This window comes from Gloeophyllum trabeum, assembly GCF_000344685.1.
Source record: "Gloeophyllum trabeum ATCC 11539 unplaced genomic scaffold GLOTRscaffold_00012, whole genome shotgun sequence".
Taxonomy (NCBI): domain Eukaryota; kingdom Fungi; phylum Basidiomycota; class Agaricomycetes; order Gloeophyllales; family Gloeophyllaceae; genus Gloeophyllum; species Gloeophyllum trabeum.
Genome location: NW_006920421.1, coordinates 1,229,415 through 1,252,043, shown reverse-complemented (window position 1 = coordinate 1,252,043; position 22,629 = coordinate 1,229,415). Strand labels below are relative to the sequence as shown.

The following is a 22,629-nucleotide window of genomic DNA, read 5'->3' as shown; positions in this document are numbered from 1 at the left end:
CTAGGGTCTCCCCGCTGGCTTCAATTGCCCGGCGCCGCTAACAGATACTCCGCCCAGTCCGCTCGCAACTGCAGCCAAGAACCCGAGGTCAGGTGAAGTCCCCCGTAGGGCCGTAGCAGATAAGGAAGCCGTGTTGATATGGCAGCTGCGCAATCGGTCATCAGCTGCCGCTAGTGGAACTGGACGCTGAAAACGCACTGTTTGGCCTGGAAGGGCTTACGGGGAGTTCTGGTGCAGTCTGGGATAGGTATCGAGCAGGAAGAAGTCGAATAAGCAGGACAGACACATTGCACGGGTAGAGCGGGAGGTATCGCACGCTGCTAATTGTCTAGCATTGACTGCCTTTTCGGGTATAGTCAAGAAGCCACGCACCAATCAACAATCAGGAGCAGTACGATATAATCTAAGATCCCGGAATCGGCCCGTGCCTGGCTGTCGCTTTTCCCGGGAACCGATGTAGCCCGACGCATTGCAGCATGTGGCTATCCTCGCGCAGAGCGCATGCTGGACAATGCACAAGCCACAACGCGGTATCCTGCCGCTTGCGAACTCGCGCTTTATGGGAAAGGAGGCGGGACGAACGTTAGTAACCGATCGAGTTTCATCCCACATTCCATTCCAGAATGGAGCGTACAAAAGGTGTCCTTCAATCAGTACGATCGCAATTATACCCTTCGCTTAGATGATCGCGGAGGCGTTCTAAACATGGCATTCATCGCTCGTTAGTTACACGGTTGAAAGACTTCATAAGCATGGATCATACCCATTAATATTGAGCAGCCCATGCAAGACATACAAGCGGACCTCATTGCGATAGAGGCTACCCAGTGGCGGCTGTCGTCTCCGGGTCGGACTCCGGTCGTGATAGATGATGTGCCACCATCTGCCACCGGACTGCGCGCGTTACTCACAACAAGATAACATCCTAAACAGGACGCTGGAGAACATGGCAGCGGATACCTTCCGCGAGGTCATTGAGGTGATGTGCTCAGAATATTACAGCGATGCCGCGCGGGTTGCAAACCTTCAGGCCTTAAGACTAGTAGTCAAGGCAATGCCCTCAAGCACTAGAACTTACACGGAGTAGATACCAAGGCACCGAGCTGGGTTGTGCCGGCGTTGCATGATGGACATGAATGCGGACCCGAACAGCAAGTGGTCGCACCAGCAGACAGAGACCAAAGCGGCCCTGCCGGTGTGCTCAGTTGGCAGCAACGTATTCGAAGGTTGAGAGGGTCCAAGGTGGACAGCAATTCTGCTGAACAGAATGTTTAAAGAGCGGATACGCTATACCTCTCGTCGTCCATTCCGGCTCGGACACGGGCAAGGCTTCGAACGGAGAGTATCTAGCACTTGGGCCAGACACGCAGTGCGCTATAGGCCTCGTCCACTAAACTTGAATCATGACGACATTGCCCGGGTTAGAGTCCAGTCCCAAATGGTGCATGGATATAACGCACCGGAACTAGGGTCGCGTGATGAGGGCCCCACATGTAGGTACTCTTGAGGGAGGAAGATGACCTCAAGAGCCGCAGAGTCCAGATAATTGTTATCTCACTACAACTCCCCAATGCACATCACATACACCGGGGATATGTAGTCAGACAGCAAAGATCCAGTACAGACACAACATATAAATACACATGTGAATTCAAGAAATACATACAATGACTGCCCAGAAATCAAAGCAATCCCCACACCTAATATCCATCGATGTCCAAAACCCTCCTCATGACCTCCTCCTCCTTCTCCTTCGCACGCACCCTCATATCCTTCAGCCTCTCGAGGCCCACTTTGATACTCCGCATATGCACCTCGGCACTCACCTTCTCGCCCAGCAGCTGCGGCGCCGCCACGCGTTCGCGGAGCTCCTCGATATCTGCATTCATCGCCTCCAGTGTCTGCAGCGCGCCAACGACGTGCGCGAGCGCGCGCTTGCGGTACCCGCCGACGTTCTTCAGCAGCTTCAGGTGCTGGTCGAAGCTGCGGAGCGTCTTGCGGTTCCTGCCGAGCTTCGTCCAGAGGTTCGAGAGGAGCTCCGTCTTCGCGGAGGAGAGCGAGCTGTCCTCGCGGGAGACGACCTCGTGCAGCGTCGTCAGGTGTTGCTCGAGTTTGTCCAAGTTCGATAGCTGGAGCTGGGCTTCGAGGATGACACGCTCGAGAGAGGAGGAGAGGACATCCATGGCCTCTGTGAATGTTTCCGCAATGACTTTCTTCGATTGAGGTTTCGAGAATGGCCAGATAGACTTCATGAGCGAGTTATCAGCCTTGGAGCCTGCCGTTTCGATAGTGTGCAACGCCTGATCGTTGACTGCCATAACACTATTGTCCGGTAAATAGCAGGACGCGAGGAAGGTAGATGTATGCGCACCTGTCGACAGCACCGCCGATCTTCGCACTCAACTTCTGCAAGCCCCTGCCCGTCTTCTTTGCCTCCTCGACAAATCCAGACAGCGAGTCCGCAAGCAGATCCCGGCTGTTCAAATCACTGATGCGGACAAGGGTAGTCAAGTCCGACGTTGCAATTTCGGCCTTCTTGATCTCCAAGGCGAGCCCAGAGCCTCCTACGGACTCGTCCAATAGCTGTTCAAAGGTGCTGCTCTGCATATCCACTAGTTTGGGGTAGTCGGCCCATCGAGCGCTGCGCCCGTCCCAGCCGTCATCCCAGGAACATAGCGCGGAGGATGATACACCCGGGATGATACACAGAGGAGACAAGACAAGCCGTATGCTATCGGATAACTTCCCAGCCGCAAATGCCAGAATCCAGACGACAAGTAGGATGGAAAAAGGGATGCGCAGAAGACGCACGGCGCGGGCAAACACATCGAATACATATCTCACCGTAAACAGCGCGCCGGACGAAACAGCTTCGCCGAGCTGATCCTTGATTAGGCCGCTGTCACTCTGCTGCCTGGAAAGAGATGCCCGCGGGGGAGGGGCGGGAGTGGAATATTGCTTTCGGGGTGAAGCAGCGACATACAGGGTCTTATAAGGTCGGCGCCTCCTGGTGCCCGGGCTCCCCGGTGCGGAACGCAGCGACGGGGCTGGACTCACAGTGCGTGTACTGCGGCCTGTGACGCTTGCGCCTACGTTCGAAACATCCTCCCAAGCAGCCTCGTCTCCGGAGTCCGTCTGCGGAGAGTTCACCGTCAGAACAAAGGCAGTCAACCTACCCGATATCATACGCGTACCTTGACTGATCTTGGCATACAGCTCTCTGCGTCGCGCGTTATATCAGGTGAAATCGCTTTTAGATACTTGGGCCTGACGGTGATAGTACAGACGAAGGTGGGGTTGAGGGAGCCATGCTGCAGGACAGCACCTTTCAGCGCTGTGGCCACATACAAGTGACTTGAGTCACGCTACGTCTGTCACATGTGGCTACCTTATCGGATATTTAGCCCTGAATCTGAGCTAGCTTCCTCGGTGTAGCTAGAAAGCCATAGCTGGGGCATTCTATAATCTCTTACCGTATTGCTACGACGAATGCGCTCTCGCGAAAGCCAATTTCTACGTTGAGGTGGTTCGCCGGAGTCCTAAATCGTCGGCTGAGAGCCGGCTCGTACCTGAAGCTTGAGGCCTGCTTCGAAGCTTAAGCTTGGAGCCCGACCAACTTCATAGGACTGCCCGGCAATATGTATCTCCTTTTGCTGATTCGTGCCTTTCACAGGCGTACGCGTCCTCCGCGGCATCTCTTGCATGACGCAGCTACGGCTGAGTTACTTCATCATCTGCAGTATGCGCCGTCTTCGCCGAGTCTGCGACGTTCGCCGTTATCATTGATACCATGACTCAGCTTCGAGCGGGCTGCATATATAACACCGCGCACCGACGACATCGACGAGGTAACCTCAGCAGGTCTCAGTGTGCCCAAGTTGCCCACCACAGAAAATGTCGGCTGCTACCACGACCTTGAAGAAAATGCCGTATGGTATGTTGGACCTTCGAGGTCGTCATCTGGCCGGTCTCAACTGGTTTCCCTTCACTAGTTCGCCTTGGAACCTCTGGGCTGAAGGTGTCCAAGATCATTCTTGGCACAATGCAGTATGGGCACAAGGGTTGGCAAAACTGGCTCATTGACGACCAGCAGGAAGTCACAGAGCACATCAAATATGCGTACGTTCAGTAGGCTCTGCGATACTGTGCCGGAGACTCATGCGGAACAGATACGAGCATGGCATCAATGCTTTCGATACCGCCAACGTATGTGCCCTTACTCTACCGCTCTTTCTCGTTTCCGATCGTTTCTTCACAGGTGTATTCCAATGGCTTGTCCGAGATTATGCTTGGCAAGGCTATCAAAGAGCTGAACCTCCCTCGGGACGAAATCGTCGTCTTGACAAAGGTGCGTGAGCGATTCATTGGTGCGAAGATATACATATCAATTACGCAACGTGCGTCGCAGGTCTATGCGGCCGTTGCCAAAGAATACGGTACCCCAATTACCGCGGTGCGCGGCAAGGAGGATGCCATAGGTTTGGTCAATCAGCACGGCTTGAGCCGGAAAGTATGTTCGGATGGCTAGGGATGGTTATTCAGGCTTACGAGTTTGCCCGTCACAGCACATATTTGACTCCGTCAAGCACAGCTTGAAGCGTCTCCAGCTGGACTATATCGACGTCTTACAATGTAACTCACTCAGCTCCCAACAAAATGTTGCAGGGTCGTACTAACGTCAACGGAATGATAGGCCATCGATTCGATCCTGAGACGCCGATCGAGGAGACCGTGAGTGGTATGATTATTAGCTGATTTTCGCCATTTGAATTACCCTTTGTGTAGATGCACGCCCTGCACGATGTCGTGAAGGCTGGTTACGTCCGTTACATTGGAATGAGCTCCTGCTACGCGTACCAGTGTATGTTATTGTCCGATCTCTTCAACTAGGCCTTCTGATCGACATTCCTTGTAGTCCAGGCTATGCAAAGTGAGATCTCTCTCGAAGCTTGTGCTCTTGTGCGGTCTGACCCTCCGTTCATCATTCAGACTACGCCATCAAGAACAACTTAACGCCGTTCATTTCCATGCAGAACCACTATAGCGCTATCTACCGTGAAGAAGAGCGTGAAATGTTCCCTACTCTCAAGGTAACGTCTGTAGAATGCTATACCAGACTGGAGCTTATGACACGACCTTGCAGATGTTCGGCGTCGGGTCCATTCCCTGGTCACCTCTCGCTAGAGGGCTGATCACCAGACCACTCAACGAGCAGACACTGCGTGGCGAGACTGACTGGTAAGAATCAACTGACCTTCATTGGGTGCGGCGTTATATCTGTGGTAAAGGTTCATCAAGAGCTACATGCAAGGGCCAGGCACTACGGACATAATCAGCAGGTATAATCCGTCCATTCATGTACCCCCGAACGCGTGAGTAATCGTTCCGACTGCAGGATCGAGGAAATCGCAAAGAAGCGAGGTGTTAGCATGGCTCAGGTCAGCATAGCTTGGATTTTAAGCAAAGAGGGTACGTGGCCGTTTCTTAGCATGTCTTAAGTTACCATTATCAATCATTTGGTGAAGGGGTCTCTGCGCCGATCGTCGGCACCACGAAGCTGAAGAACTTGGAAGACATCATTGGTGAGCTTCTTCGCCCGTTGTGCAAGTTTGAGTTTACCGACAGAGCTGTGGTGCAGGTGGCGTGCATCTGCAGCTCACGGCGGAGGAGATTGCGCATATCGAGGAGCCGTACAAGCCTGTGGCCATTATAGGTCATTAAATCCAACCGTACATGATACGACGATATATCACGGGTTTCGTCCAAGACATCTCATATTGCAGGATGTAAAGCAGGGCAATACTGCAATCCATGACGGGCGCAACGGTATACATTCAGAGCGGTCTCACAGGAGTGAATAGAAACAATGTGTAATAGCTCACAGCAGATCTAAACTACTGAAACATACTACAAGATTGTGGGTTTTCACTGGACTTTGAGGCTCATTTTTGGCTCATCTCGCTGCAGATCTAAAGCGCTAGCCAATTCGGTATCCTCTATGAGCATGACAAAGAAATCCACTCCTGAGCCTTTTGATTCGCTTTTTTGCCGCGACGAATGCTGCTGTCAAGAAGTTTAAAGCTGCTCGACTCGGATTTAGCCCTGGCCTCAACATTCAGGCCACCCACGCCACTGCCTCACATTAATCAATCCAAAGCCAACATACAGCTGGCCAGCTTTAGAACACTGCCGGAGATATATATCCCCTCCCGTTGAAATTGCCTCCCTTCACAGCCATACGCGTCCTCTGCGGCATCTCTGCTGTGACGCAGCTACAATTAAATTACATGATCATCTGCAGTTTCGCTGAACGTAAGCGCTGGTCCTTTCTAGCCTATTCGCGTCGCACTCGCGATAGCTGTTATCATTGATGAGAACCATGAAATGACTCAGCGTGGGGCAATCTGCACATAAGAGTGAGCACCGAGGAGTTGGGCAAGCCAACCTTCTGCAGGTCTCAGTGTGTGGAAGTTGCACTCGTAGAAAATGTCGACGGCCCCAAAGAAAATACCGTATGGTGCGTTCCACCATCCACGGACAGGTATCTCGCTGGTCTTACTGAGGTCATTGTCACCAGTTCGGCTTGGAGCGTCAGGCCTGAAGGTTTCGAAGATCATACTTGGCACCATGCAGTATGGGCATAAGGGTTGGGGAGACTGGCTTATTGACGACCAGAAGGAAGTTACAAGCCACATCAAATACGCGTATGTGCAGTGGGATTTATAGCGCTCCGCCAGAGACTCAGGACAAACAGATACGAGCATGGCATAAATGCCTTCGATACTGCCAACGTACCGAACTCGGATGCTTCTCCTTCTTGTTCCTGTTAACTTCTCCACAGACGTACTCCAACGGTCTATCAGAGATCATGCTCGGGAAGGCTATCAAGGAGCTGAACCTTCCTCGGGAGGAAATCGTCGTACTAACAAAGGTTCGTGGATGACCTGACAACGAGAAGAAAGTACCTTATTAGCGTATGCGTTCTAGGTCTATAACCCTGTTGCCAAAGAATACGGAATTCCAATAATGGCGTTGCGTGGCAAGGAGGATTCCATGGGCTTGGTCAATCAGTACGGGCTGAGCCGGAAGGTGTGTTCGAAAAGTAATCGGGCACATGTAGACTTACGAGGACGCGCGTGCCATAGCACATATTCGACTCGGTCAAGCATAGCTTGGAGCGCCTCCAGCTGGACTATATTGACGTATTGCAATGTGACTCAGTCTGCTCTTCATGGTTGCCGCGGAACTGCCAGTGTACTAACAGGATGACAGGCCATCGATTCGACCCTCAGACGCCTCTCGAGGAGACAGTTCGTGGACCTCCTCTATGCCGACTCCTGTCGTTCTAACAGGCCCCTGAGTAGATGCAAGCCCTGCATGATGTCGTGAAGGCGGGCTACGTACGGTACATCGGCATGAGTTCTTGCTATGCATATCAATGTAAGTTGTCGCCCGGCGCCTTCGGGTTTCGCCCTCTAATAAACGTTGGTTCTCAGTCCAGGCCATGCAAAGTGAGATCCTTGTTTAACCTTGTGCTCTCATGCTGCCCCTGACGCCTGGTCCCTGATGCAGACTACGCAATCACCCACAACTTAACGCCGTTCATCTCCATGCAGAACCACTACAGCGCTATCTACCGTGAAGAAGAACGTGAGATGTTCCCTACCCTGAAGGTAACGTCGGTAGAACACTCTGCGAGAGTGGATGTCATAACATGACGATGCAGATGTTCGGTGTTGGGTCCATTCCCTGGTCCCCTCTTGCTAGAGGGCTAATCACCAGACCACTCAGCGAGCAGACACTGCGTGGCGAGACGGACTGGTAAGAAGCCATGCGTTACTCATCCGATATAACATTACTGACGTCTGTCGTGAAGGTTCATCCAGACTTATAGGAAAGGCCTGGGTACTACCGACATAGTCAACAGGTATGACTCGTCCGGTAATGTACTCCTGAATGTGTGAGTAATCGTGACGACTGCAGGATCGAGGAACTCGCGAAGAAGCGAGGCGTAAGCATGGCTCAGATCAGCATAGCCTGGATCCTAAGCAAAGAGGGTATCTCGGCGCCAATCGTCGGGACCACTAAACTCAAGAACTTGGAAGACATCATTGGTGAGAGTCTTCGCCGCATACATGTGCTCTAAGTTCGCTCAAGGGTTTGATGCAGGCGGCGTTCATCTGCAGCTGGCGCCGGAGGAGATTGCATACATCGAAGAGCCATACAAGCCTGTATCTATTATGGGTCATACGTAGAGGTCCATGTACGCAGGCAGGTTAGTTGTACCCGTACGATGAGATGATCACTGGCTTTCTTGAGTGCCTACAAATCAGGAAGGAATTTTGATAGCGAATGAGTCCCGCGATAGAGTAAAACTGTGGGTGTCTCAGGAGGACTGATAGGAGGTAATATTGTGCTAGTGCATGACAGTCACATGGTATGTACACTCAACACGATTTAATCGGAGTGAACAACAACGGTGCGGTATCGGATCCCTGCACTCCGGGAGGGAATGTGACTAGATAACGCTTGAGAATCAGACTCAGTGCGATCTTCATTTCGTGCACCGCGAAGAAACGACCTGGACACGCATGCCTATGGAGGGACGTATTGTCAGCAATGTGCTAATCATCATCCAGAACGGCCTCCTCACCTCCCAAGCCCAAATGCGATCATATCAGGGCCAATCCGCGCGGCCCCTTTGTCCGTCCCGAGGAATCTCCATGCATTGAACTCGCGAGGGTCGGGGCCTTGAAGCTCAGGCGAGTAATAGACGTCGTCGGTGTTTATGTTGACCACAGTCCCTTCACGAGAAACATGCAATGAGGTCGGGCATGTTTTGGACATCGAATATCTGCTACGCACCTTTCGGAAGGACGTAGCCGCCAGGTAGTCTCCACTCATCCATTCCAATGATCTTGTGGGGTAATGCGATGCTTCGACCGCTCAAGCGCAAACTTTCGCGAATGAAGCTGTCTAATTTGTGAAGCTCCTTCAGATGCGACAAGGTTACTGTCCCATCAGCCCAATCGTCGCCCAAAACCTGCCTCTGTTCTTGCACAAGCTCAGGTAGATACTGGGGATACTTTGCGAGATTATAGAGACAGATTGTGGTACGCTTGGTTGTGGTATGAATGGAGAAGAAGACGAGCGTTAACATCATCGTGGCGAGCTCCATTTCGTCGACGGGTTGCCCCGGAGGTACCGTGTTTAGGTACGCTTGGAGAGAATCCACCTACGCCAACAATCCTAAAATGGCGGAAACAGTCATAATAAAACACTTACAGGTTGTTGGTAGCTCTCTCCTAGCTCCTCCATCTTGCGCCGTCGTTCATGGACAATTGGCATTGTATCTGTCATGTCCGCTGGTGAGCAGCTGAGGAACGGGTCGTCAGATGAATGAAGCTAACGTTTCAAGACTGCTGCTCGATAGGCTGCTGTAGGAGAAAATAACTTAAATTTACACCTGCTTCAGAGGTCACTAGAATAGTTAGCAGATCAAAGAAAGAAACTTGCCACATATAAAGCTTCGCGATCGAAGGGAACAAAGCTAGTACAGGGCTCTTTCTGTTCACGAAATGCCCCACAGAGGCTGCAAAATCCTTGTAAACAGGAATCAGCTCGCTGTTGCTGCCAAGCTCCTGAAAGAAAGTTAGTGTCTTTCATCGGCAGGGAATGCGAAAACGCGGGTGACCTCGCCGAAAAAGCAAACGGTAGTAGCCCTGGCAATGACGTCCATGACGAGGTCGGACGGGTTGGCAATTTGCAGTGGCGCGTCATTCCGTAAATTCGACTCGATACCAATATCAAGGCCTCGTGTGAGCATGTTCGACAGAATCGGGATGAAACGAGACAGTAGGGGCGTGATTATCACAGCGAATAGTTTGTGAGGCTCCAGGTCCGTCTGCGACGTCCCCAGCATATCGGCAAGATGGAATTCATCGTTTACGGCTTCCTGAATTTATGTAGTGGTAAATCCTTGCTGTCTTCTTTCGCGCTCGTGTCTGGTTTGTTGGACGTACCTCATAGCTGAATGCCGGATTGAGGAAGATGTCGCGTACGTGGTCTTTCCCGACCACGGCTTGGACGTGGCCTCGGAAGTAAACCCGAAATACAGGTCCGTATTCTCGATATGCTGTCCTAGTGAATGCCGCAGGATCCTTGATAAAGTCAAAGGTCGAACCGAGGATAGGCCACTTCATCCGCCCTGATCAGCCCATGGTTCTCGGTTCCTACGTGCACATTCTTACTTTGTACTTCACGATAGGCGGCAACTTAGCGCTACGATCAACGCCGAACGTCCTGGCCCGCGCTACCCACATTACTGCAGCTAGCACGCCTGCGAGTGCGATATCGAGGAAAGTAAGAGCCATGGTGCGTCAGAAAACGGGAGTCCACAGCTGACACAACAGAGAGATGTTGTGAGAACCCGAAGGCCGGGGCTGAGATCAGTAGTACTTAAATCATTAGACTAGTCCAACGGCGTTTGAGGGCGGCTGGTCCTGTGAGATGCTAGTGAGATGAGCCACAATTGGATGTACGAAAAATGGCCGCGATGAGTTTTCATTCGGTTCCATTGGTCGTGCCTTGACATCGCCCCTAGTCCCACCAGGAACTCAGCAATCGGATACGGAATGTTGATGAGCTCCTGGCCAAATTCGAAAAGAGAAAAGCGGGACAAATACTCAGGAATAGTAACAGGGGCCATGACTTCGGGTCATCTCTCCGTGGGCACGGCCAACGCTCAGTGCCAACCCTTGGAAAGCATCTGCTGCGACGGACACCATCGGCACCAACCCCAGAGAGGTAGACAGATCCGTAGAAGATGCCGAACTATCTCGTAGAAGCAACTCTGACATATCGTGATGCTGAGCTTGACGCGCGCAGTCAGCCTGGAGGACATCCATGCTAAGGTATGCCCGCTGGTATACATGCTAAAACGGCATGAGACAACGACAGGAAGTTTCAAGAGCCCCTACTCACGGAAGTGATGTCCGATCCCAACATAGTCCAGGCCAGGCATACCCGATCGCGACTCTGACCTGCCGTGGGATTGTATGGCAATATCTCCCCCGTTAACAGATATGGAGCTGTGACGGAGTTCAATGAAGAAGAGGCAGGACCTCCGAAGTGGGGGACTTTCTCATGCCATTCTGAGTACTGTGAGAGGAGTGACCTGCAGTACTCACCGGTGGGAGTTTGTTCCATTGAACCTCTACCTGATGGCCCCTGAGGTGTACTACTAAGTCGAGGTAGACGCGGCGGCAGCGATTACCATGTCGATATGAGGATTCACTGGAACATCTTCAGGTGTGGGCTATTCCGGCATTTTCTAAGACCAAAAGCGCTAGACTCGCTGCTCCGGCATCGATAAGTTATCCGGGGCGCAGGAATGTCAGGCCCGTTTGAAATGGCCCACATCGAACACTTCTTGTACGAGCCTACTACATCAATGGCGTTTATCTCTGAGTGGAAAACTGGAGCGACATCCGCCGGTACAGCGACTTGAGATCTCGGGGTTTCAGTCTGAAAGCCTGGTCTGGCAGCAGGCTCTTTTCACCGGAAATTCGGATATATCAGCAGCGTCGCTAGCCTACGACGCGGAAAGGTACTCCCATGAGGCACAGCTCGGATATGGTGGCCAAATGGTGGCATCGCATTCGATTGGTCGTCGCCACTTCGTCGGTGCCATATCATGATACATCAGGCTCTTAGACTCAGTCTTTCACGCCACAAAAGGTCTTCGTCAAGCGCAAGTGAAGCGATACCTTCTGACAATGCATTAGATACGCCGGAGTCACACTGGATTACGAGTATCTTTGACATTTGCTAATTTGGAGATTTTGACTCCGGGAACAGAGTAACACTGGGAGTAGGCCCTGGGAACAGGCTTGGTGGAGACATACTATACGCACTGCAGTACATAATGGCCGACCCTCTAGAGTTTTAGGGCGTTCCCGATTATGGCCCTGAATCAAGCACCGACTCCAGCAGCTCCCCAGAACGGTCAGACTACCGGTCGTACCGCGCCGACCTATGAGTTCTGTCGGACTGCTCAATGGAGTCCAGAGGATGAAGAGGTGAGATCCACTCTCCATATCCCGTAGATTCTTCCTCAAGGCACATACACCGCAGAGGATATTGGAGCCATACAAGTACATCACCTCCACCTCAGGCAAAGATATCCGCACCCGGATGATAAATGCATTCAATCTATGGCTTGATGTCCCGGAAGACAAGCTAGCGGTTATTGGCCGCGTCATAGGCATGCTTCACAATGCCAGTCTCCTGTGAATCTGCTCGAGCACGTTATATACGTTCATGATTAATTTTGTTTGACTGGCAGCATCGATGACGTCGAGGACGACTCCCAGCTACGCCGAGGAAGCCCTGGTGAGTTCCCTTCGCCGCAAGAGGCGAACGTTCTGAGGATTCGCTGACGATGGTCCCAGTCGCGCATAAAATCTATGGTATCCCTCAAGTTATTAACACAGCCAATTACGTCTACTTCCAGGCCTTCGCGGAGCTCTCTCGCATAAAATCCTCGGATCCCTCTACTGATTTGAATTCAATTGTAATTGGTATGTCCTCTATGGTGTATGGTTATCTTCATGTAGTCAACTTAACCATTCCTCGCAGAGGAGCTGTTAAATCTGCATCGAGGTCAAGGTCTGGACCTGCTATGGAGAGACGCCTTGGAATGCCCATCCGAGAGAGACTATATCCTGATGGTAAACAACAGTAAGTATCTTCGTAGGTATCCACGGATATGACGCAAGTTAACCCTTTACAGAGACGGGCGGCCTCTTTCAGCTGGCAATACGTCTCATGATGGCAACGGCAAGGCGCAACATTGGACTGTGCGTCTGATTCTCTTTATTTCCTCTTCCCAACTCAGACTCTACGGATGAACCAGGAATTACATACCCTTCGTGAACGATTTTGGGATATTTTTTCAGATCAGGGACGACTTCTGTAATTTATGTGCTAAGGATGTGAGACTCTATCTCTCTATTTCACTGAAAACTCAGATACATTGATACCCTCGCAGTATGCGACCAACAAAGGGTACGCGGAAGACCTTACAGAAGGCAAATTTTCATTCCCGATTGTCCATGGAGTGAACTCAAACCGGAACGACCGATCACTCTTGAGTTAGTATTCTCTTCCCTAAACTTTGGGCGTATCTCTCACAACAATCGTTCACAGGCATCCTACAGAAGCGGACCACCAGTCCCATTCTGAAAGATCACGCCATAGCTTACCTCAAGAACCGGACCCATTCTTTCGAATATACCCAGCGCGTACTATACAAACTAGAGTGTCAAGTGCGTGGAGAGTTGGAACAGCTCGGCGGCAATCCCGGCCTAGAAGCTATTGTTGATTTACTTTCCCAGCCTATTTAGTGGGAGATACAGTATCTATGCGATATAAATGATGACATGCACTTTGTAAGCGACTGCTAAAATTCCACCGGATGTCATTTGAGGATACTTGCGCCTCAAGTCACACTCATTCTCAGCAAGTTTACAGCGTAAGCCCCATGGCACGGATACGGGGTGTCGGCCCAGAGCCCGCTGCTGCAGTATATAGGCCATGTCTTCAGACCATTGCTCCCTCGCAGTTCTCAAGTTACAAAGTGAGGTGGGCACATTCAATTGTTACCATGCTCGTTCGAAGCAATGTTTTGAGCCGGGGAATTCTGCAGGTCCAGGAATGTTTCGGTACCGCATCTTGGACTATTTTCGGTTCCTTGGTCCGAGATCACGACAGGCGTTGTCCGACTTATTATCCAGAGCTCTAGACAATGATGTGGGCCGGAACAGCATACAGGGCCACCATCTGTCAAATAATCCGTCTAGCTCTGCGGGCTTGCCGGTGAAACCGCTCCCTATCATCCTCTCGGGGCCGGCGTGCCCATCTAGATATTTTCTGGAAAAGACAAAGATATCGCGGAGAAATGTCCGCTCTTCATCAGGTGCATCCGATATGCTCAGTGGCAAGGACAGTATTAGTAGTGTTACGTCCTTGCCGGACCCGGAGGTTCTTGAGGGGCCATCTATGTGGCGCCGCCGTAAGCTACTATAGGAATTTGGACTACATGTGAGTAGTGTCAATCACTCATCAATGTCGTCTTCCTGATAGTCTATGCCCTTCTCCAATTTGTAGTAGTGTTGGCCGTCCGTTGGCTAGCTCCGGAGGTACACAGGCAGTCGGATTTGAGAGTAATATCTCCCCGATGATACAGTTTCGGGCTCTACCTCGTGTGATTCAACCGTGAAATGAGCAGTAGCTCAACCTTCGCCAAAATAAACGTGGTCTGCCTTCTAGTCGGGCATAGCCAAATGATTGCTGAGTGCGTACCAAAACCACATACGCTTTATCCCCGAAGAATGTTTACACGAGATATCTAGCCGCGGATCACACAGTCCTGGTTACATCTTCGGGCAACTAGGACTGTAGCACTAGTGTGAAGCATCATGGTAATTAACTGTTACATGATTACTTATGCACTGGGATACATATGGGCTATCCAGTAGATAATGGCTACGAGTGTTTGGGAATGGAAGCTGAGTCGATACAATTTCCTGTCGCTTTTTTCATCTAGTGCCCAGACCAATATAGTAGCGTATACTGAGCCGAGGACAATGAAGACATTGCGGTAGAAGATCAGAAGGGTTAGAAAATGAACGATTGTGAGAAGGAATTTGGTGTGAGTGACTGACTTCAGGAGGACTGGAATCGTCGGTATCTGCATGGACCAGTCCTCTGTGAAATCACGGATGTCAGCCATCACCTATGATTGCCAAAGGCAAATGTGAATATGCGGCACGCAAGACAGGGAAAGGGATACGTACGGCGTGGCACGTGCGGTTTATGGTTGACCAGACCAAGACTTGAGTAGGTGTCCAAATCATCCATCCGCCATGCGGGCGCGCAGGGTAAGACGACGAGAGAAGGGAATGTACAACTGCGAATGTGCCACACCTTCGATGTTTGTCCGCAATAAGTTAATGATTTGCCCGACATAAAGAAATGTCACATACCCCCGAATTATACCGATGAAGACAGCTTTCATGCCAGGGATGCGTTTGATGACAAAAGCACTCCCAGAAGATGAAAGCGGAGCACGGGCATTGAGTGTAGGGTTTGAAGCAGTTCCGCTTTTCCAGTAAAAGAGCGTTTGATTCCATAGCAGCGCAGGTATTATGAAGACCGCCGTAATTGCCGAGGTAATCCAAGGAGAGCGCAAAAGTGTCACAATCAAAACGGCTGCGTTGGCCAACAGTAAGAGACGAGCGTGACTAAAGACGGAGAGGGCTGCATCATCAGACATGCTCTTTGCACGGTGAAGCATAGGCGTCTGATCATAGTAGTGGTCAAGTCCAATTGTGAGAACGTCCGAGGAGACGCAGATCAGCACCTAAACCAGCGAAGCATGTTCAGTGCGTAGCGTTCAGATATCCCCGGAGGAAGAAACGAGACGTACAGGTCTCCAGTCAATAGCACCGTATACGCTCTTTGAAATGAAAGTCGAAAGAGCTAAGCTTCCCATGGAAGTCATCAGTGGATGCCCGATAAGTTCATCCTTGAGTCTGGGGAGGGAAAGAACGGAGACATCTCCGTCCGGAAGCTCGCAAGAATCTATCTCTGCCATGAAGAGGAAGTTATGCCGAACGACCTAGCATGAACCCATGCTATTATATAGCATCCTACAGCTTGTATTGCCGAGACTCCAGTGTCCTTTCCGTTCGCCGCTCATCTACAGTCTAGTCTTGGAATATACGCTGATACGCCGGCACGACAAAGCCTGGGAAGTTGTACGCCACCCGAAAGGCACCGCCGTTACATCTCTGCTAACTATCGCTGTCACGGTGCTGTGTTCATCTGTCATTTACACTCGATGCCTGCCGGTGCCTTCCTCTGCGTCCCCGCTCAAGACTCCGCTTGATGGTAGTGGAGGGTTATGTTACTGATATATCCTCTATGCTAGTACTGATGTGCACCAGGCGTTTGAAATGATTATATCAAGCCTGCTAGATTTGCTCAGACAAATCCAGCAACGGTATCGGAGAAGTCTGCCACAGCTGTGGGTATTGGTTCACCTATTCATAGCATGTCCGGCACGTGCATTATGCCTTAACAGCGACACTCTCGGACCTAGGCCGTAGTAGACGCAATGCATCCAACGTACAGGTGAACGCATGCCTCAATAAGCGCCACCCAGGAATCCCTCAATATCAACCGGAAGAGAGTCTTAAGTCCCGCACCAGCTGCTCCCTACTAAGCCAATCTTTTCCAGTCATGTCGGATGCCCTGCCTTCCGGCCAGCCTCTTCAGCCAGGGAGTCCCATTGAAGCTGACATTAAAGAACACTCCTTGCCGGTGACCTCCCCCGAGTCGGCTGACGGAGATGGTCTTGGTCATTCCATGAAGCCATGGGAGATCCACCTGGCCTTTGCTAGGTCACCGCCAATAAGCTTTCCATCTTTACCCCATTACTGACATTGAATGCAGTCTCGCCACTGGAGGATTCCTGGCTGCATTGGATCAGACCATCACGTCGACATCGATGCCTACTATCGCGTCGGAATTCCATTCTCTCAACGAGCAGAGCTGTCTGTACCTGTAAATTTGCACTGCATATCCATGCGACTGATGTTCCTCTGCTCAGGGATCGCGACGTCGTATCTGATTACTTCTACGGTGTTTCAGCCCTTCTTCGGGCGGGCGTCTGATCTCTGGGGTTGCAAAGTGAGTATCTATAAATCTGGATCGGATTTAGTATCTAAAATATAATGTTCAGGCCACGCTTATCACTGCTATACTCCTATTCGAATTCGGGTCACTGATGACCGCGACTGCACAAAATTATGTATGGCTATGCTGTGCCAGGGCTGTCGCCGGTACGTCCCAGATGCTCATTCCCCAGTTAAGCCAGGACTCAGTTCTGTACAGGCATTGGCGGGGCCGGGTTACTGGTCAGTCAATTGCCCTTGAATTAATTTTGGCGTTTACGGGTCCTCTAGGTTGTCATTATGATAATGATCAGCCAGTGCGTATCCAATTATAGCCGCGGAACATGTCCTGATGTTGCTCTCGTCCCGCAGAATGGTTCCAATCAGAGAACGAGGCCGATACATGGGCGTGATGTACGCTCGACTCGCTCTCGCAAATGTACTTGGACCGGTAAGTCATATTATACGGCCTCATATCATATACTCATGGAGACTATACAGGTGCTTGGTGGTAAGTCGATAGTTTGCACGGAGGACATATTGACACGCCGAAACAGGTATTTTCACCCACGACGTGTCCTGGCGCTGGTGCTTCTATATAAACCTGCCCATCGGTGGTCTTGCAATCGTCATTATCCTCTCTCTGTTCAACAAAATGCCTGACCAAAAGAAGAAGAAAGTGACCCTCGCTGACATCGATTTTGGAGGGATCGTAATCCTGTCGGTTTCTGTCGTGCTTCTCCTCCTTGCCCTCGCCTGGGGAGGCGTCATCTATCCTTGGAGCAGCCGCCAAGTCATCGCTCTCCTCGTAGTCGGAGGTGCACTGATTCCTGTATTTGTGGTTTACGAGATGCGGGTGCCGAGTACTCCTATCATTCCCCTCACAATGTTCCGGCATCGGAATGTCGTGATGGCGACTACCAACTACTTCTTCACAAACATGGTAGTATACGGCCTTGCTGCATATATCCCAACGTACTTCCAGCTCGTGAAAGGGGACACCCAGCTCGTTTCTGGCCTCGAACTGCTGCCATAGTGCGAGCCCTATCTCTTCTTTATGTGACTATGCATCCTGACAATCTTCATATCAAGCATCCTCCCGTTATCCATTTCCTCGGTGGTAGTTGGAATACTCATACAGAAGACGGGCTGGGTCCGACCTTGGCTCTGGGCCGGAGGTATAGTTAATCTTCTGGGCTCCGGGCTTTGCATCCTCATCAACCAGAGGACGCCTCGTGGACCGGAATTCGCCTTCCTGATCATAGCTGGCGTGGGCATGGGCTTCGTCTTCCAAACTAACACGGTGGCTGCTCAGAGTCAGGCCGAAAGCGGCGAGCTCGCCAGCATCACGACCATGACTATGTGGAGCAAGAGTCTGGGCGGGATCGTGGGCATCTCAGTCCAGGGTAGTATCATACAGAACGTCCTAAACAGCCATATCCTTGGCAATCCGGTGTCTGCTCCTGTATGTCGCATGGACTCTTACACCTCGCGTTATTGATTTAGAATTGTATAGTACATCCAAGCGTCCGAGTCCGTCACTCTGCTACGGCAGGCTCCAGTGCAGGTCCAGGCAATCGTGCGCATGGCATACGGGGAGGCATTCTCCTCGATGATGATCGCTACGACTGCCCTCGTCGCAATGGGATTTTTGTCGTCGCTGTTCGCCGGTCCTGTACCTCTGGGGAAGAAGAGCAAGCGGGGTGATAATGGCACAAGATCCGACGACATAGAGCTGGGGAATGCAGCGCAGGAGAAAGTTCGGGCTGCCAAGACTGGATAGGTCGCAATGGTATCAATTCGGTTCCCGTAGTCTGGCTTGCTCAGGACACCGGCCGGTTTATTCGCTGTTTACGGACTTTAGCATGTATTATTCACTACACTCGATGTAACGCTACTGCTCAGTTGTGCCCCATATGGAGCTCAGCGGGTCACTGAGACTTACAAATCGCGATTTCCTTGTTTTCGCTTTTCTGGCAAATGAAATGAAGAATAATTTAGACATAAATCAACCCGACCTGAAACTCGACGTAGCATGCCGGAGTATGCCCTGGTGCGCATCGGCAAGCTCGCATCCCCAGACTGCCCTAACTGTCCCGGACTCCCAGAAGACATTCGTCACTACCTCTTCCAATGTCCGGCATATGCGACAGCACGTCACGCCTTAAGGAAGAGACTCCGACGTGCGGCGACCGATCTCTCTGCGCTACTCACTGTTGAACTGGGCGCTGACTTAGCTGCCAGGTTCTACAACATACCAGAACGTACCAGAACCCTCTGGAACATTCTGGTATATTCCATTATTGTACAATGGCACAGAGCTCATGTGGGTCAGTGACATCATAGGTGGAGCTCAGTAGGATTATAGATATTCCACGTAGCTTAGTCAGCCTATGGGCCACAGTGTATATAAACCCTGCAGCTCTGCTGCCTAATGACAAGGGTCGTTCATACGAGCTTTTCTAATAGCTACAGCATCCAACCAATACAGGTGAGTTGTGTAGGGCGCACTGTGCGTGCTGCTGCCTCCATAACTCTTCATCAGGTTATGAGCCCAAAAGGCAGCTTGCGTCTGCGCGGTAACTCGCTGCAGCGTGTTGCGCCTCGCTCACCTGTGCACCGCCCTATGCGCCCCTCACAGGCTGCAGTGTGGCTTGATGCGTGATCATCGCCGTAGGCGCTGTTATCAGCAGCCATCAGGCTTGATGATCAATCCTGAGGTAACTCCCTAATGGAGCCAACAACATGGAGCAGTGCACCCTTATCGGGCTGCATAGCTTCGCTGATACTGATGAAGATCTCGATACAGATTTCAGATCTCTCAATCGCTCCTCAAACAATGTCGAACAATTTGATTGCTGTTGTCCCTGTCCTCGACGGCTCGAACTGGTCGCTCTGGTCCCAACAGATGAAGGCGTACCTCATGTCCCAAGGCCTTTGGGGACACTGTGACGGTACAATTACTATGCCTGACCCTGTCGTAACCACCTACAAGGACGGCAGCACCAGTGAAGATACCTCTGCACGAGACGCCTGGAGACTGAATACCAAGACCATCGGTACAATTCGTCTTCGATGCTCCCCTGCCGTTGCCACCCTTATTCAAGACAAGACAACGGCTATAGAAACCTGGAAGGAGCTCAGTTTCACGTATGGTATCTCATCCCTTGCCTCCATCTATAACGAACTGCGTGGGGCGTTAACTACCAAGATCCCGGCCGATCAACATCCTGCTCCCGCCTTTGCCAAGATTACCAAGCATTTTAACGCTTTGGCTTCTGAGAGCCAGACCATCCCTAACTGTCTCCAGGGATTGATCTGTCTCAATGCGCTCCCTCCTCGGTATGACTCCCTCGTTCAAGTCTTAGTCCAGGGATCGACATCGACTATGGACATTGACAAAGTCCGGGAGGCTGTCGTCACTGCCTGGGAGCAATCCCAGAACAAGAAGACGACACAGCTAGGTGCGCACAAGATCTCGGCGGTGAAGCGTAAGCCGGGTGATCCCTCCTTTTCTTCGCAGCAGCAGCAGCGCCCTCAGGGCAGCAGCAGCAATGCGCGAGATGGGAAAAGGCGCCCTTATCGCGGCAAGCGCGCAGGCAAGAAGCGTCAAGGGCAAAACCACGATCACCACCATGCCCACGACGTCTTGATCGCCTCGACCGTCTCCCTTCCTCCTCCGACTATCGCTCACGTCCTCGACATTGCGCCTACCGGCAGCAAGACTTGGACGGTCAAAGAGCAAGGTCCGTTTCACCCGCCTCCTTCGGTGGATACTAGTCACTACAACAACAAGCGTATCAAGAAAGCCTTCAAGCTCGCGCGGGACCTCGACATAAGTCCCACCGAAGAAGATATCAAGGTCTTGGACGCTCTTGTCGGGCAAGTCGATCCGGACCCGGATATTGACATGGAGGATGCCGACTCTGTCGCCTCCAGCCGCGCGTCCAAGCGCGCTCGCTTCGAAGGAGTTGCTCGCGCGGATGACGCTGCGGACAGCGACCACGACGACAACCAGTCTATCGACTGGGGTAGTGACAAGGACCAGGGGGAGACTGTTAGTCTCGGCGACGAGGAAGACCTGGACCGCACTATCGCGGAGGCTGCTGGCTTCGACCAGAATGCCTTTATTGACGAGCACTACTCGTACGTGCTATCTTCCCCTTTACAGGACTCCACTGACGCGCCATCACAGTTAGGGCAGCGTAGTGTAGATCTTAACTTGAGTCCTGTAACTTTGGCTTTAATATATTGCACTCATGCGCAAACTTATGCTGCGTGTGCAAAATGTAAGGGGAAAGATAAGGCACAACAGGGTAACACCTGGATTCTCAATTCGGGGGCTTCTCGACATTTCACTTTTGACATGAGTGATTTCATCGACTTTGAGGAATTTAAGCAACCTGCGACCGCGTCTACCGCGAACGGGTTTGCACGAATACTCGGGTTTGGTACGACAGTCCTAAATTATTATATCAAGGACGTCGGGAACATAACCACTCGGTTATTTCCAGTATACTATATACCTGACCTGAATATTCGCCTCATGTCACTCGGCGTATTGCTCCAGGATAAACTAAAAGTGTCTGGAAATGACCGACACATAAGTCTATATGAAAAGGGATTGCGTGAACCTTTATTCAGGTTTTTACCGCGGCAGCCCGGCGACACTATCTACAGTGTCAGTACAATTCCTGCACCGGATGCATATTCTATATTCCCAACGATCTATGCGGTCGATTATGGGATTATGCACCGTCGCCTGGGACACCCCTCTAAGGAAGTCCTGCGGCAAGCTAGGGAACACACTAAAGGTTTCCCCACCAACCTGGAGTTTCCATCGGAAGACCCAGTATGTCCTGGATGCGCGGAAGGCAAAATGCCTTCTAAGGCTTTCCCGCCATCCACTCTATGGGCTAAAAAACCGTTTGAGTTGATTCACTCGGATCTTAAGTCTTTTCCCGTAGACTCCTACCATAAGTATCGGTACACAATCGTCTTCTTTGACGATTACACCTCCTATGGATGGGTCATGCATATGCGCTCCAAAGGTGCTGCAATTGCTAAGACTCGTCAATTTCTTGCCTACGTACAAAATCAATATGGCAGGAAAATTAAGGAGTGGATGTCCGATGCAGGGGGAGAATACAAATCTGATGCATTCATCGAGATGCTCAGAGATGAGGGCATAAAAATCCGACAGAGCGCACCTTATGCGCACCAACAGAATGGTCGTGCTGAGCGCTTTATTCGGACTATAATGGACAAAGCGCAGTCAATGCGGCTAGAGTCCTGCTCACCTCCATCTTGGTGGGAATTTGCAGTAGACCATGCTGTTCATGTCTACAATCGGACCCCTTTGAAGCGCCATCAATGGCTGACTCCTTATGAGGTCCTGAACAAGGAAGCTCCCGACATCAAGCACTTACGTGTCTTTGGATGCGGAGCGTACGTCTACCTGCCTAAGGAAACCAGACCCAATAAGTTATCGCCTAAAGCTGAGCTGATGACTTACATTGGTGTCGCTGATGGCGGCCATGGCTTCAAATTCATGCGCGCCAATAATAGTATAGTCACTCAGCCTACTGCGCTGTTTGACGAAGCTATGTTCCCTAAATGCCCTAATACAAAGCGACGGGCAAGCACTAGGCTGCAAAGTGCGCCTAAACCAGCTGACAGTCAACCAGAAAATTCTGATGATGACTGGATCACTGATGACGATGAGCCAGACTCACGTCTTCCTCCTAAATCCCAAAAGGGGCCAGGCCAGGATCATGACGACGAACCTGCGCAGCCTGAGGCGCGAGAGCCTGAGAACCCGCCTTCTCCACCTCCGGGGGATCCTGCGCCACAAGATGAGCCGCGGAGACCGGTGAGAGAAAGGAAACCA

General features: G+C 51.4%; 8 protein-coding genes across 8 annotated transcripts; 4 read left to right on the top strand and 4 right to left on the bottom strand.

Moving 5' to 3' along the window:
- Positions 1 to 805: 805 nt before the first annotated feature.
- On the bottom strand, positions 806 to 3,186 carry GLOTRDRAFT_117490 (uncharacterized protein; the record flags this gene model as incomplete). Its single annotated transcript, XM_007870851.1, has 4 exons — positions 806 to 820; positions 1,725 to 2,322; positions 2,372 to 2,839; positions 2,984 to 3,186. 4 exons carry the CDS (start codon positions 3,184 to 3,186, stop codon positions 806 to 808), a joined length of 1,284 nt encoding a protein of 427 aa, XP_007869042.1.
- A 252-nt stretch (positions 3,187 to 3,438) lies between these two features.
- Positions 3,439 to 6,050, top strand: GLOTRDRAFT_112083 (Aldo/keto reductase). The gene is made up of 16 exons (XM_007870850.1): positions 3,439 to 3,934; positions 3,993 to 4,119; positions 4,170 to 4,206; positions 4,259 to 4,348; positions 4,409 to 4,510; positions 4,566 to 4,632; positions 4,694 to 4,731; positions 4,786 to 4,861; positions 4,916 to 4,930; positions 4,990 to 5,090; positions 5,144 to 5,238; positions 5,289 to 5,339; positions 5,396 to 5,469; positions 5,526 to 5,582; positions 5,639 to 5,917; positions 5,968 to 6,050. Exons 1-15 carry the CDS (start codon positions 3,895 to 3,897, stop codon positions 5,719 to 5,721), a joined length of 1,053 nt encoding a protein of 350 aa, XP_007869041.1. The 5' UTR covers positions 3,439 to 3,894; the 3' UTR covers positions 5,722 to 5,917; positions 5,968 to 6,050.
- A 414-nt stretch (positions 6,051 to 6,464) lies between these two features.
- Positions 6,465 to 8,353, top strand: GLOTRDRAFT_117488 (Aldo/keto reductase). Its single transcript, XM_007870849.1, has 14 exons — positions 6,465 to 6,517; positions 6,578 to 6,704; positions 6,755 to 6,791; positions 6,842 to 6,931; positions 6,988 to 7,089; positions 7,146 to 7,212; positions 7,273 to 7,310; positions 7,365 to 7,440; positions 7,497 to 7,511; positions 7,573 to 7,673; positions 7,727 to 7,821; positions 7,877 to 7,927; positions 7,984 to 8,114; positions 8,170 to 8,353. The coding sequence occupies exons 1-14, from the start codon at positions 6,487 to 6,489 to the stop codon at positions 8,253 to 8,255; spliced, it is 1,047 nt and encodes a 348-aa protein (XP_007869040.1). The 5' UTR covers positions 6,465 to 6,486; the 3' UTR covers positions 8,256 to 8,353.
- A 94-nt stretch (positions 8,354 to 8,447) lies between these two features.
- On the bottom strand, positions 8,448 to 9,348 carry GLOTRDRAFT_132016 (cytochrome P450; the record flags this gene model as incomplete). Its single annotated transcript, XM_007870848.1, has 4 exons — positions 8,448 to 8,595; positions 8,654 to 8,804; positions 8,866 to 9,235; positions 9,286 to 9,348. The coding sequence occupies 4 exons, from the start codon at positions 9,346 to 9,348 to the stop codon at positions 8,448 to 8,450; spliced, it is 732 nt and encodes a 243-aa protein (XP_007869039.1).
- Positions 9,349 to 9,652: 304 nt separating this feature from the next.
- Positions 9,653 to 10,373, bottom strand: GLOTRDRAFT_132015 (uncharacterized protein; the record flags this gene model as incomplete). Its single annotated transcript, XM_007870847.1, has 3 exons — positions 9,653 to 9,955; positions 10,023 to 10,196; positions 10,251 to 10,373. 3 exons carry the CDS (start codon positions 10,371 to 10,373, stop codon positions 9,653 to 9,655), a joined length of 600 nt encoding a protein of 199 aa, XP_007869038.1.
- A 1,552-nt stretch (positions 10,374 to 11,925) lies between these two features.
- Positions 11,926 to 13,406, top strand: GLOTRDRAFT_117487 (terpenoid synthase; the record flags this gene model as incomplete). The annotated part of the gene is made up of 9 exons (XM_007870846.1): positions 11,926 to 12,080; positions 12,136 to 12,290; positions 12,347 to 12,393; positions 12,453 to 12,581; positions 12,640 to 12,741; positions 12,794 to 12,860; positions 12,917 to 12,995; positions 13,052 to 13,154; positions 13,210 to 13,406. Exons 1-9 carry the CDS (start codon positions 11,964 to 11,966, stop codon positions 13,404 to 13,406), a joined length of 996 nt encoding a protein of 331 aa, XP_007869037.1. The 5' UTR covers positions 11,926 to 11,963.
- Positions 13,407 to 14,506: 1,100 nt separating this feature from the next.
- Positions 14,507 to 15,658, bottom strand: GLOTRDRAFT_122703 (uncharacterized protein; the record flags this gene model as incomplete). The annotated part of the gene is made up of 4 exons (XM_007870845.1): positions 14,507 to 14,797; positions 14,859 to 14,988; positions 15,048 to 15,424; positions 15,491 to 15,658. 4 exons carry the CDS (start codon positions 15,656 to 15,658, stop codon positions 14,507 to 14,509), a joined length of 966 nt encoding a protein of 321 aa, XP_007869036.1.
- A 647-nt stretch (positions 15,659 to 16,305) lies between these two features.
- GLOTRDRAFT_140403 (MFS general substrate transporter) lies at positions 16,306 to 18,522 on the top strand (the record flags this gene model as incomplete). The annotated part of the gene is made up of 11 exons (XM_007870844.1): positions 16,306 to 16,466; positions 16,519 to 16,619; positions 16,676 to 16,755; positions 16,808 to 16,907; positions 16,960 to 16,982; positions 17,031 to 17,056; positions 17,112 to 17,190; positions 17,241 to 17,250; positions 17,297 to 17,774; positions 17,832 to 18,204; positions 18,256 to 18,522. The coding sequence occupies 11 exons, from the start codon at positions 16,306 to 16,308 to the stop codon at positions 18,520 to 18,522; spliced, it is 1,698 nt and encodes a 565-aa protein (XP_007869035.1).
- Between the last annotated feature and the right edge of the window lie 4,107 nt (positions 18,523 to 22,629).

Bases quoted from the DNA above. Each gene is read 5' to 3' on its own strand.
- GLOTRDRAFT_112083 (XM_007870850.1), top strand. From the start codon at position 3,895: ATGTCGGCTGCTACCACGACCTTGAAGAAAATGCCGTATG. The intron at 4,207-4,258 runs GTATGTGCCCTT...GTTTCTTCACAG, and splicing joins ATGCTTTCGATACCGCCAAC to GTGTATTCCAATGGCTTGTC. The intron at 4,633-4,693 runs GTAACTCACTCA...ACGGAATGATAG, and splicing joins CTATATCGACGTCTTACAAT to GCCATCGATTCGATCCTGAG.
- GLOTRDRAFT_117488 (XM_007870849.1), top strand. From the start codon at position 6,487: ATGTCGACGGCCCCAAAGAAAATACCGTATG. The intron at 7,213-7,272 runs GTGACTCAGTCT...ACAGGATGACAG, and splicing joins CTATATTGACGTATTGCAAT to GCCATCGATTCGACCCTCAG. The intron at 7,928-7,983 runs GTATGACTCGTC...TGACGACTGCAG, and splicing joins ACTACCGACATAGTCAACAG to GATCGAGGAACTCGCGAAGA.